This window comes from Salarias fasciatus, chromosome 3 (assembly GCF_902148845.1).
Source record: "Salarias fasciatus chromosome 3, fSalaFa1.1, whole genome shotgun sequence".
Taxonomy (NCBI): Eukaryota; Metazoa; Chordata; class Actinopteri; order Blenniiformes; family Blenniidae; genus Salarias; species Salarias fasciatus.
The window spans coordinates 3,121,856-3,136,091 of record NC_043747.1 but is presented as its reverse complement, the minus strand read 5'-3'; the positions used below and the strand labels follow the sequence as shown (position 1 = coordinate 3,136,091).

The 14,236-nt window shown below is 51.4% G+C and overlaps 1 protein-coding gene across 2 annotated transcripts; it reads left to right on the top strand.

Annotated features, from left to right (window-relative positions):
- Nucleotides 1-1,647: 1,647 nt before the first annotated feature.
- On the top strand, nt 1,648-12,326 carry mtm1 (myotubularin 1). 2 transcript variants are annotated; one of them, XM_030085250.1, is made up of 16 exons: nt 1,648-1,736; nt 5,767-5,847; nt 6,410-6,482; nt 6,651-6,745; nt 6,840-6,950; nt 7,169-7,270; nt 8,699-8,782; nt 8,912-9,061; nt 9,145-9,330; nt 9,407-9,589; nt 9,807-9,962; nt 10,031-10,078; nt 10,170-10,262; nt 10,337-10,450; nt 10,538-10,714; nt 10,865-12,326. In XM_030085250.1, exons 2-16 carry the CDS (start codon nt 5,791-5,793, stop codon nt 10,997-10,999), a joined length of 1,764 nt encoding a protein of 587 aa, XP_029941110.1. In that variant the 5' UTR covers nt 1,648-1,736; nt 5,767-5,790; the 3' UTR covers nt 11,000-12,326. The 2 variants fall into 2 exon arrangements, with proteins under 2 accessions (XP_029941110.1, XP_029941100.1); XM_030085240.1 differs by having other exon boundaries at nt 10,862-12,326.
- The last annotated feature ends 1,910 nt before the right edge of the window (nt 12,327-14,236 follow it).

Below are 14,236 nucleotides of genomic sequence, written 5' to 3'. Positions count from 1 at the left end.
ATCCTTCTGATAAAGCTAATGAAAGATTATTGAAGAGCTCTCTGCAGGATCTCTGACAGTGGAACTGGAGGCTCGCTGACCTGCCCTGTCTGGAGAACCTGAGTTTGAATCCTTCCCCGTTTTCTGTCTGCCATCAGTTTCTTCCTGCTTTAAAGAAAGTTCCTTCTTTCCACCTGTCAAAATCATTTTTTTTATAATAAAATACAAGCAGAAAAAGCTGCAACCTCTGGATCAGGTCTCCTCCTGTGTCTGCGTGAAGTCTTACCTGCTTCATCTCTGAGAACTGAGAGGACAGACGGGGCTCAGCGGGTCAGAGGTCGGGCTCAGAGCCGGACGGCGTCCGGACGGCGGGAGTACCTGTCGGGTCATCTGCCACACGCAGTCGATGAACTGGACAAAGATGGGCGAGCAGTCCTGATCCGCATGGTTTTTATCACCGTGTCCTATCCTCTGCACACACACACACACACACACACACACACACACACACACAGACCTTTGGCTAATCAGTCATTTGTTGTATAATTTGAACTATATTATTGGATCTATTGTTGTCACATATACAGTATATTGATACACATGTGAGGTGCAGGACAAAATGTCAACACATTTCCTACTGAACGAGCTCTGATCAGCACTCCTCATGAAGCACTGCAACACTGGACCATGTTATTAATTAGTGAAATAATCGTATAGCTTTTTCGTGAAATGATTGGAGTTTTACTGAATTGATGATCTACGTTTAATAACTCACACATGTATTGTAACGAGATACAGCTCAGAAAAATATTGTTTAACGTGATGGTTTCCCTACATTGATTTTCTTGATCACGCAGTAAATATGATGTGTGATATTCTATAAATAAAAGGTAAGATTTTAAGTTTTGAAAACATGAAGTTGCATTGAAACACCTAATCTAAAGATAACAATATCAATTTATTGAAATAATTCAATACACATGGCAAAATCAAATTAATCCAACAAAATATAGTTAAATAGACAGTAATGGGCTGTAAATACCATGTCAGGGTTATCAGTGTAAACTGATATGAAATGGAGATGAACTTGACACAGCTTCCACAAGAAGTAGAGACGTTGCTGCGCCCTGCTGGTGAAGTGGAGGGAGGTGTGGGTATTCCTGAGCTGCACTGAGACTGTCTATATAACCTGCTCTCTGACTGTATAACCTGCTCTATGACTGTATAACTGCTCTGACTGTATATTTTCCTGCTCTCTGATTATATAACCTGCTCCGTGTTTGTATAATCTGCTCTCTCACTGTATAACCTGCTCTCTGACTGTATATTATCCTGCTTTCTGACTGTATAACCTGCTCTATGTTTGTATAATCTGCTCTCTGACTGTATAACTGCTGTATGACTGTATAATTTCCTGCTCTCTGATTATATAACCTGCTCTCTGACTGTATTTTCCTGCTCTCTGATCATAACCTGCTCCATGTTTGTATATCCTGCTCTAACATTGAAGTGCGTTTTGTGACAGGTCTTAAAAAGTGACAGCGTCGAGGCCAGGTGATATTCTGGGTGATAATCCAGCTGCAGTGACTCTTTTCTCAGCTTCTCCGTTCAATCCACAGGAGAACTCCATCTCCCATCATCCCTTGCGCGCGCGGCGTCAGCCGGACACGTGACCCGTGTCACTTCCTGCTGTGTCTGTGCTGCTGTCTGTGGGGAAACAGGTCGACGTCCAGCCACGGGAGAATCGCACTCTGCGGGTCAGTACCGACGTCCGAGCGCCGCGAGTCCGTCCGGTCGGTACCGGGGGTCCGTTAGCGCCGCACCGCGGCCCCCGGGCCGGGGCGGGTCGGTCCCGGGGCGAGCCGCGGTCCGTCCGGGCCTGTTTCCTGGTCCAAGTTGGAAAAGTTCGGTCCGGCCTTTAAAGGTCTGCTCGTGCTCCCGGCGCGTCGCTCAGACGTTCCGGGTCTGGACCCGGAGCTCCGGACCGACTCCCCCCGCTCAGCCGGGCTATTTCTGAGCTGACCGGAGCGGGAGCTAACATTAGCTCCTTATTTACAGAATCACATCAAACATAGGGCCCGCGGCCCGGCTCGGGCCGCTGCGCGCTCCGGGGACGGGGCGAAGCACCCTGGGGATCAAACTGTTTACCCTCTGAGACCCGGGCTGCCAGGTCCGGGAAGGTTGAGCGGCTTTACTGTCCGTCCGGAGACCACATCAGTCTGACAGCAGGCAGTGTGAGAGTGAGAGTGAGAGGAAGAGGAAGTGAGAGAGTGAGACTCTCACCCGGGGTCACCACAGTGCAGGGGGACCTGGAGCTGGGTCTGCAGGGGGACCTGGAGCTGGGTCTGCAGGGGGACCAGTTTGGTGGACAAAGGGCTATAGAGTGACCGTAAGAGAAAGTGGCTCCATTTACATGAGATTTAATTCAGAATAACTCAACTTCAAAGTAAGTGTCTGGTTTATTTTGATTTTACAGCTGATTAATAATAATGCTGTGATCACGTGACCCCTCCCTCGGTGGTTCTGCTCGTTCTCTTGTCCTGCCGTGATAACACACACATTCCAGCAACCGCCCAAAGCCCGCTTTGAACTCCGGCAGACTGTTCATTTAACAGGAGCCTCAGAGGGAAAGGCTGTAATGAGCGAGTGGCTGGACGGGAGCAGGAATTCTGAATTACTGTTCCCGTGTAAACACAAGTGAGGATTCTTTCATTCTGGGTTAAGAAGAGCGTCGTGTAGCCGTGGCCGGAGACGGAGTCGGAGTGACTGCTGGTTTGTGGCTGAGTAAGAAAATCTGGTTTTCCTTCATCAATCGTCTGATCAGCAGCTCAATCACAGGAGTAGATGATCAATGTGTTCATCTTCTGATCCAGTCGCCGGCCGCTTTGTTCGCTCTGATAGATGGAAGAAGGTTCTGTGAAGGTTCCCAGAGGTTTGCAGGACTCTGCAGGTCTTTGCCGTCCAGAGAACTCCTGGAAACCAGGACCTTGAACTGTTCATACCAGGCAGGATGGGTCTGAACATTCATGGTGTTTTCACCACAATCTGCACAAATGGAGACCCCTCAGACCTCCTCTGGTCCAGATCTAGACCCCTCAGACCTCCTCTGGTCCAGATCTAGACCCCTCAGACCTCCTCTGGTCCAGATCTAGACCCCCCCCAGACCTCCTCTGGTCCAGATCTGGTCCATGTTTCTCTGCGACTTTACTTGGCGGTGGAGAAGCAGTCGTACACACAGAGGTTCAGTCCGATTCCAGATTTTGGAGAAGTTTCCCTTCTTTCCCAGATTTTAGTGCGATCTGTTTCCATTTTTATTGAGGTTGCCATGGTAACAGGCATCCTGTCTGAGAGGTGGAGTACCTGTGAAGTCGCCTTCGTTTCTGCGTGTGAGTCATTCGTTCTGCGCTCGCCGTTCCTGCTCCGATGACGACGCGGCGGTAAACATTCTGCTCTCGCCTCTCGTCGCTGCGGCAGGACGGAGCTTTTCAATGCATTTCAGAGAAATCTAGTGTCTGGAGTAGGGGTGTGTGGGAAGGCTCATTGCTGCTTGTCAAGCCCCGCCCCTTCCCGGACTCACGGCCCCGCCCCCCTACCTGCACGCCCTCCCCGCTCACATCTCACGCCACAGACAGACTCAGCTATGCAGCGGATAATAAGAAGGCAGACGCTGAAGAGGGGGAACGTGAAGAACATGTTTGGACCTAAAGTTCCTTCCCCTCCGGAGCTGTTCCTCTGAGACGGCGCGTCTCCTCCAGGCTTTCTGTCTCGGCGGTCCGCTGCGCCTCAGAAACACTTCAGAGGGACACACACACACACACACACACACACGGGTGAATGTCAAACATCAACAACATCAACATCAACTGTAAAAAAGTGACAGCAAGACAAATAATTTCACAACTGTCTCCACCTTTAATGTGACCTTTGACCTGCACACCCTCAAACGAACCCTTTGCTGCAGCACCTTTGGCTTTTATTCCAGCAGGAGCCTGTCAGTGTGGAGCATCTTGATGTGGTGACATTTGCCCGCTCTTCTTTACAAAACCGCTCCAGATGCGCCACAGTGCGAGGACATCTCCTGTGCACAGCCGTCTTCAGATCAACCCTCAGACGTTGGATGGACTGAGGTCTGGACTCTGGCGGGGCCGTTCCAGAGCCTCCGTCTTACTCCGGTGAAGCCGTTCTTTTGTTGGTTTGATGGGTACTTTGGGTCGTTGTCTTGCCTTCAGAAGGCTGAAGGTCCTGTTCCGACACTGACTGGTGTTCTGAACTGTTCATAATTCCATCCACCCTGACTGAGGCCCCAGTCCCAGCCCCAAAGCATGATGCTGCCTCCGCCGTGCTTCACTGTGGGTATTCAGGATGGGAATCGAGAACCGGTGTTGCCAGATTGGGCAGGTTTCTGCACAATCAAGGTTCTTTTGAGCCCGACCGGGAGGTTTGGGCTGCTTTCTATTGTTGGACGGTTTTAACATTATATTTGGGGCAGATCTGGCAACCTCCGTCAGCGGACAGCAGACGCACCGAGGCTGTGTGAGCGACAGCGCTGCAGAGCTGGACCAGACAGGGGCATCCAGTGTGAGGCCGGTGTCATTTGGTTTTGAGTTTTCCAACATGGCGTCGAGGAAGAAGCTCCAGAGTTTGGCTGGATTTCACACCAACAAATGACCCTGGGGCTTCATGGTGTGTTTAATGCCTTGGAACTTCTTCTGTAGCCTTCAGCTGACTGATACCTGTGAATCCTGAGGCCCTCTGATGCTGGGAGCTCTCTGGACCACGGCTGCTGGAGGATGTCAGGAGTTTCCTGCTGGAACAGCTGAGCTTTATTTGTTGCTTATCAGAGGAACTTGAGTGCTGACTCCAGTTCAACCTGCGTGTGAGTGTGATTGTTGATGTGTTGGTTGATTCTGAACTCTGCCACACCCCCGCTCATAAAAGGCTGGGCACACTTATGCAACCACATTATCTCAGGTTTTTATTTTCACTTCACCTCCCTGATTTCTGCTGGTTTTTTCAATTGCGTTATAAAGGTCATAGGTCGCATTAAGGGTGGAAACAGTTGTGAAATTATTTGTCTTGCTGTCATTTTTTTACATCACGAAAACCTGGCGTTTCAACGGGGGTGTGTAGACGTTTTATATCCACTGTATAAGTCAATAATGGAAGTGAATTCCCGTTCTTTCATGTGTGATCCGACTCTCTCACTCCGGCTCCTCGATGGTTTTTATGGCACTCCGGACCATAAAGTTTACTGCGACTCATGAAGGTCAACGACCTTTAAATGCAGCGAACGTTTCAGGCACAGCCGATCCGAATTTGGCACCAGTAATAAAAAAATATGCAGATATTCAGCTCAGGCGGTGGTGGCGGCCTTCACCGTTTCAGCAGCAGTTTTTTAAAGAGTCAGACGGAGCGGTCCTCCTCCGGACGCCACCCTGCCGCTGCAGAATGAGGAAGCTTCCTCTACTTTCACTCCTTCAGGGCGGTTCAGTCACTTCCCTCACATTGGAGCGTATATTTAGTTGAAACTTTTTTGGCGTTTCCACCGTAGTAAGATGATTGTCTGCAGTCTTGAGGTAATAAAGCATTAATTAAAGCTTGAACCTGAGCGCCGCTGAGTGCCGGACATCCTGCTTGACTTCCTGAAGGCGGCCGTATAACCACCATAAAGCAGAGCAGCCAAATGCAGACTGATTGACCAGGGATGAGCAGGTATTTCAAAATGTACTGATGTTACTTTGTATTAATGTGTGTTAATGTGTGTGTGTGTGTGTGTGTCTCTCGCAGCCTGTGAAGCCCCCCGACTGAGCGATGGCCTCTCCGGTGTCGGTCATTAACTCCAACGCCCTGGACGCTCACATCCCCACTGTGAGTGTGTGGACAGTTCCCTCCATCCTCCCATGCTAACGCCGTTTAGCTTCTCCTGGTAGCACCCAATAACGACAGTACAGACAGCAACGGCGTTTTACTGGAAGCTTGATATTTTATTTGCTGAAGAAAGATTCTCCTGAAGGTCTTCTGAGAGTTGATGAAAAGCGAATTGAAGGCCAGTAGCTGCTTCACTAATGGAAAGCTTTGTATTGATCACGTCTGGCCCGGTTTGAACCAGACGATGGTGTCTGTGGCCCTGAACTAAACCTGATGGACTCTCTTGATTTGATCAGATATTGACACAAACTGCAGTCCTCGTCTGTCCTCTTGTGTGGCTTGTCGCTCGGCCAGCCTTCACCTTTAGACCGGCCGTGTCCAGGTTAATCAGTGACTCCGGGAGCGCTGCCTCTTTATGACCAGCTGGATTCATTTTTCTGTTTTTTTAATGTAGCCTTATAGATTTCTTTCTGTGTGTGAAGCTCTGAGCTCTGTCCAGTCGGTGATCAGTGATGTGTTGTCGGTACTGAGGGGCGTGCTGCTGCTGCTGTGTTGTTTCTAGACTCCCAGGGAATCCCTGAAGATGGAGCTGCTGGCCGATGTGTCGCTGCTTGCCGGAGAAGACAGGATCATCGGTGAGCCGGACGCCGTGCACGGCGCTGTGTGCACGGCTGAAACCTTAGAATCAAACTGACTCACATGGCCCCAGATCCATCACTAATCCAAAGTCGTGGCCGTTTAAAAGGACAATTTTAATGTGTGTGAGACGATGTGATGTGTGTGACCCAAACCTGTTTCCTCAGATAAAGAGGTCATCTACGTGTGTCCGTTCAACGGAGCGGTGAAAGGAAAAGTTCTGATCACCAACTACAGACTCTACTTCAGGAGCTCGGATACTGTGAGTCCTGACTGGACCAGACGCCACACACACTCTTGGGGTGCAGCGCTACCTGTGTGTGTGTGTGTGTTGACCTGTCTTGTGTGTGTTGCAGGATGCGACGGTGACGCTGGACGTTCCTCTGGGTGCCATCAGTCGGGTGGAGAAGATGGGCGGTGCTTCAAGCAGAGGGGAGAATTCCTACGGCCTCGACATCACCTGCAAGGTGTGTGTGTGTGTGTGTGTGTGTGTGTGTGTGTGTGTGTTCATGTGAATATTTGAATAACTGAAGAACTCGTCACGTGACGCCAGCTGTGACGGTGTTGAACCATCTGGATCGCCGTGCAGAGCAGCGATGGGACAGTAAGAGCAGGTATAATAGAGCGTGTGTGGTGTGTGTGTGTGTGTGTGTGTGTGTGTGTGTGTGTGTGTGTGTGTTTCCAGGACATGAGGAACCTGCGGTTCGCCCTGAAGCAGGAAGGCCACAGCAGGAGGGACATCTTCGATCTGCTCTCCAGATACGCTTTCCCACTCTCCTCCGGTCTGGTGAGACAGCCTCACTGCTGCCCCCTGCTGGCCACACAGCCTCACTGCACCATGAGGCGCACACACACACACACACAAACACACACTACATACCCTGTATCCTGTGAGACACACCATGGCACAATAAGTGAGACACACACCATGACAACAGAAGTCCAAATGTCCAGAAAGCTCTACACCTTACCTAACTCTCTCATGTCCTCTCTCCACCCTCCTGACTCTCTCATGTCCTCTCTCCACCCTCCTGACTCTCTCATGTCCTCTCTCCACCCTCCTGACTCTCTCATGTCCTCTCTCCACCCTCCTGACTCTCTCATGTCCTCTCTCCACCCTCCTGACTCTCATGTCCTCTCTCCACCCTCCTGACTCTCTCATGTCTCCTCTCTCCACCCTCCTGACTCTCTCATGTCCTCTCTCCACCCTCCTGACTCTCATGTCCTCTCTCCACCCTCCTGACTCTCTCATGTCTCCTCTCTCCACCCTCCTGACTCTCTCATGTCTCCTCTCTCCACCCTCCTGACTCTCTCATGTCCTCTCTCCACCCTCCTGACTCTATCATGTCCTCTCTCCACCCTCCTGACTCTCTTATGTCTCCTCTCTCCACCCTGCTGACTCTCTCATGTCTCCTCTCTCCACCCTCCTGACTCTCTCATGTCCTCTCTCGACCCTCCTGACTCTCTCATGTCTCCTCTCTCCACCCTCCTGACTCTCTCATGTCTCCTCTCTCCACCCTCCTGACTCTCTCATGTCCTCTCTCCACCCTCCTGACTCTCATGTCCTCTCTCCACCCTCCTGACTCTCTCATGTCCTCTCTCCACCCTCCTGACTCTATCATGTCCTCTCTCCACCCTCCTGACTCTCTTATGTCTCCTCTCTCCACCCTGCTGACTCTCTCATGTCTCCTCTCTCCACCCTCCTGACTCTCAAGTCCTCTCTCCACCCTCCTGACTCTCATGTCCTCTCTCGACCCTCCTGACTCTCTCATGTCTCCTCTCTCCACCCTCCTGACTCTCTCATGTCCTCTCTCCACCCTCCTGACTCTCAAGTCCTCTCTCCACCCTCCTGACTCTCATGTCCTCTCTCGACCCTCCTGACTCTCTCATGTCTCCCCTCTCCACCCTCCTGACTCTCTCATGTCCTCTCTCCACCCTCCTGACTCTCTCATGTCCTCTCTCCACCCTCCTGACTCTCTCATGTCCTCTCTCCACCCTCCTGACTCTCTCATGTCTCCCCTCTCCACCCTCCTGACTCTCTCATGTCTTCTCTCTCCACCCTCCTGACTCTCTCATGTCCTCTCTCCACCCTCCTGACTCTCTCATGTCCTCTCTCCACCCTCCTGACTCTCTCATGTCCTCTCTCCACCCTCCTGACTCTCTCATGTCTTCTCTCTCCACCCTCCTGACTCTCTCATGTCCTCTCTCCACCCAGCCTCTCTTTGCCTTCGTGACCCAGGAGAAGTACGCCGAGAGCGGCTGGAGTGTCTACAAAGCTCTGGAGGAGTTCAGACGGCAGGTAGAGACAGGTGGAGGCTAGATTACAGCCTTCACCCCTCCCCCTCTCTAGAATGTTCTCTGAACAGAAGAAGCCCAGTTCCTTCAGCAGTCCATCATTCTCGCTGTTCCTCCCCTTCCTCTTCTTCAGGGATTACCTAATAACAAGTGGCGCATTTCCTTCGCCAATGCGAACTACGACCTGTGCGACACCTACCCCACGGTGCTGGTCGTTCCCTTCCAGAGCCAGGAAGAGGACCTGAAACGGGTGTCCGCCTTCCGGTCCCGGGGACGCATCCCGGTGAGTCCTCCTGCTGGGGACGTTGTTGACACTGTGGAAGTAACGGAGGATATAAAGCTCGTCTCGGTCCCCGTGCACTGCAGGTTCTGTCCTGGATCCACCGGGAGAACAAGGCCGTGATCACTCGCTGCAGTCAGCCTCTCGTCGGCATGTCGGGCAAACGGAACAAGGACGACGAGCGCTACCTGGACCAGATCCGGGAGGCCAACGACACCACCAAGCTCACCATATTCGACGCCCGACCCAGCGTCAACGCCGTGGCCAACAAGGTGAGCCCGCGGTACTCCGTTTGGCTCGGGGTAGAAGTCCACCGCTGAGTGTTCCTCACGTCGTCTCCCCGCCCAGGCCACCGGAGGGGGCTACGAGGGCGACGAGTACCAGAACGCAGAGCTCATCTTCCTGGACATCCAGAACATCCACGTCATGAGGGAGTCCCTGAAGAAGCTCAAAGACATCGTCTATCCCAACGTGGAGGAGTCGCACTGGCTGTCCAGCCTGGAGTCCACGCACTGGCTGGAGCACGTCAAGGTGGGAGCGCCACGCTCGCACTTCACCACGGTCCCAGCCGGTCTCTTTATGGTCCCAGCCGGTCTCTTTATGGTCCCAGCCGGTCTCTATGGTCCCAGCCGGTCTCTTTATGGTTTCAACTGCCTTCTTTGTGGTTTCAACTGGTTTCTTCATGGTTCCAGCTGGTCTCTTTGCAGTTCCAGCTGGTCTCTTTATGGTTTCGTCTGGTCTCTTTCAGCTGGTGCTGTCGGGAGCCATCCAGGTAGCGGACAGGGTGTCCAGTGGGAAGTCGGTGGTGGTGCACTGCAGTGACGGCTGGGATCGAACCGCTCAGCTCACCTCCCTGGCCATGCTGATGCTGGACTGCCATTACCGCACCCTCCGAGGCTTCCAGGTCGGTGACCTCTGCCCACGTGGGCGCTGTCCGTCTGGCTCCGGAGAGTCACGTGTCGTGTTTTGCAGGTGCTGATCGAGAAGGAATGGATCAGCTTTGGACACAAGTTTGCCTCAGTAAGTCTCGTTTTCCAGAGACCTGCTATGAAGCTGGAGCTTCACACTCCTAACTGTGTGTGTGTGTGTGTGTGTGTGTGTGTGTGTGCAGAGGATAGGACACGGTGATAAAAACCATGCGGATCAGGACCGCTCGCCCATCTTTGTCCAGTTCATCGACTGCGTGTGGCAGATGACCCGACAGGTACTCCCGCCGTCTGGACGCCGTCCGGCTCTGAGCCCGACCTCTGACCCGCTGAGCCCCGTCTGTCCTCTCAGTTCCCCACAGCCTTCGAGTTCAACGAGCACCTGCTGCTCACCATCCTGGACCACCTCTACAGCTGCCGCTTCGGCACCTTCCTCTACAACTGCGAGAGCGTACGAGACCAACACGTAAGACCGTCCCGCCGCCGCGCCGTCCCGCCACCACTCCGTCCCGCCACCGCTCCAGCCTCAAGCTCCGGTCTGTCTCTGCCGCAGGAGGTGAAGTCCAGGACGGTGTCCCTGTGGTCTCTGGTCAACAGCAAGACGGACATTTACCTGAACCCCTTCTACACGCCGGAGTCCGGGCGGGTCCTCTACCCCGTGGCCAGCATGCGCCACCTGGAGCTGTGGGTGACGTACTACATCCGCTGGAACCCGCGCATCCGACACCAGGTAGGCCCCGCCCCACACCTGGGAAAACCCCCACCACCGTGTGACATGCGCTTATAACGGTGTGTGTGTGTGTGTGTGTGTGTGTGTGTGTGTGTGTGTGTGTGTGTGTGTGTGTGTGTGTGTGTGTGTGTGTGTGTGTGCGCGCAGCAGCAGAGTCCGGTGGAGCAGCGCTACAAGGAGCTGCTGGCGCTCAGAGACGAGTGCCTGAAGAAGCTGGAGCAGCTGCAGCTGTCCGACTCCTCCTCGCCGTCGGAGCAGCTCACACACCTACACACTCCTTTCTGAGGGCTATCCACACACGCACACGCACGCGCGCACAGGCACACACACACACACACACACGTACTTGTTGACTTGCACTTCTGTCCACATGCAGGGAATGAATTAGTCTTGTGCAGTCTAACTGTGGATAACACAGAATGCTAATAAGATGTAGAATCCAGGCTAACTCTGACACCACAGCGGTGGTGATGGTGATTTATGCAATACGTCACAGCACAGCCTTGTTCCAGACTTTTACACACACACACACACACACACACACACACACACACACACACACACACACTGGTCGTACAGCCAAGCCTTAAAGACACACACAGGACACAGGGTGGCATCACACTCATCCCCACCAGTGTGTGTGTGTGTGTGTGTGTGTGTGTGTGTACAGCTCGCACCACTTCAGACGGATGATTCCACTTTGCAGCAGAAGGTGGCGCCGCTGCCTCCCGGAGCGCCGCGGTGGATCAGTCCGACACGCTGCACCTTTAAAGACCTTGTAACAGCCAGTAAGCGCTCAGTTCGCCAGCAGAGCGCTGCGGTCTGCTCCATCCATACGAGGACTGTCATGTTCACTATCTCCACTTCACATCAGCAGACTGCGTTATTTCCACACATGCAGGCTTATTTATTATCGGCTGCAGGTTTCTTTGTTTTTCAATGCTCCTCCTTAAAGGATCGATTTATTAGTTTTATTCCATTAAATATCTCCTTGCACCATTGGAAAGTTAACACAGTGAACAAGGCCAAAATTCTGACATTTTTGGTTGTTACGGCGCTGAGATGAAAAGGCCAGTTTGTGTAAACGGTCTCAGATGTCAGGGAGCTTCGGCCACCCGTGTCCTGTGTGAACCCGTCGTCCTCGCTCTGCTGCCTCCGAGCTGGGACCGGCTGGAGGCTCTGGGCACCAGGACGTCGCTCTCCTTAACTTTTAGTGTGTATAATCGGGTGTGTCAGTTTTAAATGGTTTGATGTGGAATTTGTTGCTCGGAATGAAGCTAGCCTCGGCTACAAGCTCTGCTCACCTCAGCAGTATTGATCAGCTCCTCCTCAGTGTCAGTATGCTCCAGCCCACAGGTCTGAAACCACATGAAGCTCTACAGCCCCTCTATAGCGTCTCTTCAACTGCTCTATAGCGACTCTTCAGCTCCTCTATAGTGACTCTGTAGCTGCTCCATAGCGACTCTATAGCGACTTCACAGCTTCTCTACATCTCCTCTATAGCGACTCTACATCTCCTCTATAGTGACTCTACATCTCTATAGCGACTCTACATCTCCTCTATAGTGACTCTACATCTCTATAGCGACTCTACATCTCCTCTATAGCGACTCTACATCTCTATAGCGACTCTACATCTCCTCTATAGCGACTCTACATCTCCTCTATAGCAACTCTACATCTCCTCTATAGCGACTCTACATCTCCTCTATAGCGACTCTACATCTCCTCTATAGCGACTCTACATCTCCTCTATAGCGACTCTACATCTCTATAGCGACTCTACATCTCCTCTATAGCGACTCTACATCTCCTCTATAGCGACTCTACATCTCTATAGCGACTCTACATCTCCTCTATAGCGACTCTACATCTCTATAGCGACTCTACATCTCCTCTATAGCGACTCTACATCTCCTCTATAGCGACTCTACATCTCCTCTATAGCGACTCTACATCTCCTCTATAGCGACTCTACAGCTCCTCTATAGCGACTCTACAGCTCCTCTATAGCGACTCTACATCTCCTCTATAGCGACTCTACATCTCCTCTATAGCGACTCTACATCTCCTCTATAGCGACTCTACATCTCCTCTATAGCGACTCTACATCTCCTCTATAGCGACTCTACATCTCTATAGCGACTCTACATCTCCTCTATAGTGACTCTACATCTCTATAGCGACTCTACATCTCCTCTATAGCGACTCTACATCTCTATAGCGACTCTACATCTCCTCTATAGCGACTCTACATCTCCTCTATAGCGACTCTACATCTCCTCTATAGCGACTCTACATCTCTATAGCGACTCTACATCTCCTCTATAGCGACTCTACATCTCCTCTATAGCGACTCTACATCTCCTCTATAGTGACTCTACATCTCTATAGCGACTCTACATCTCCTCTATAGCGACTCTACATCTCTATAGCGACTCTACATCTCCTCTATAACGACTCTACATCTCCTGTATAGCGACTCTACATCTCCTCTATAGTGACTCTACATCTCCTCTATAGCGACTCTACATCTCTATAGCGACTCTACATCTCCTCTATAGCGACTCTACATCTCCTCTATAGCGACTCTACATCTCCTCTATAGCGACTCTACATCTCCTCTATAGCGACTCTACATCTCTATAGCGACTCTACATCTCCTCTATAGCGACTCTACATCTCCTCTAGCGACTCTACTCTATAGCGACTCTACATCTCCTCTATAGCGACTCTACATCTCCTCTATAGCGACTCTACATCTCCTCTATAGCGACTCTACAGCTCCTCTATAGCGACTCTACATCTCCTCTATAGCGACTCTACATCTCCTCTATAGCGACTCTACATCTCTAAAGCGACTCTACATCTCCTCTATAGCGACTCTACATCTCCTCTATAGCGACTCTACATCTCCTCTATAGTGACTCTACATCTCCTCTATAGCGACTCTACATCTCTATAGCGACTCTACATCTCCTCTATAGCGACTCTACATCTCCTCTATAGCGACTCTACATCTCCTCTATAGCGACTCTACAGCTCCTCTATAGCGACTCTACATCTCCTCTATAGTGACTCTACATCTCCTCTATAGTGACTCTACATCTCCTCAGTGACTCTACATCTCCTCTATAGTGACTCTACATCTCTATAGCGACTCTACATCTCCTCTATAGCGACTCTACATCTCCTCTATAGTGACTCTACATCTCCTCTATAGTGACTCTACATCTCCTCAGCGACTCTACATCTCCTCTATAGCGACTCTACATCTCCTCTATAGTGACTCTACATCTCCTCAGTGACTCTACATCTCCTCTATAGCGACTCTACAGCTCCTCTATAGCGACTCTACATCTCCTCTATAGTGACTCTACATCTCCTCTATAGTGACTCTACATCTCCTCAGTGACTCTACATCTCCTCTATAGTGACTCTACATCTCTATAGCGACTCTACATCTCCTCTATAGCAACTCTACATCTCCTCTATAGTGACTCTACATCTCTATAGTGACTC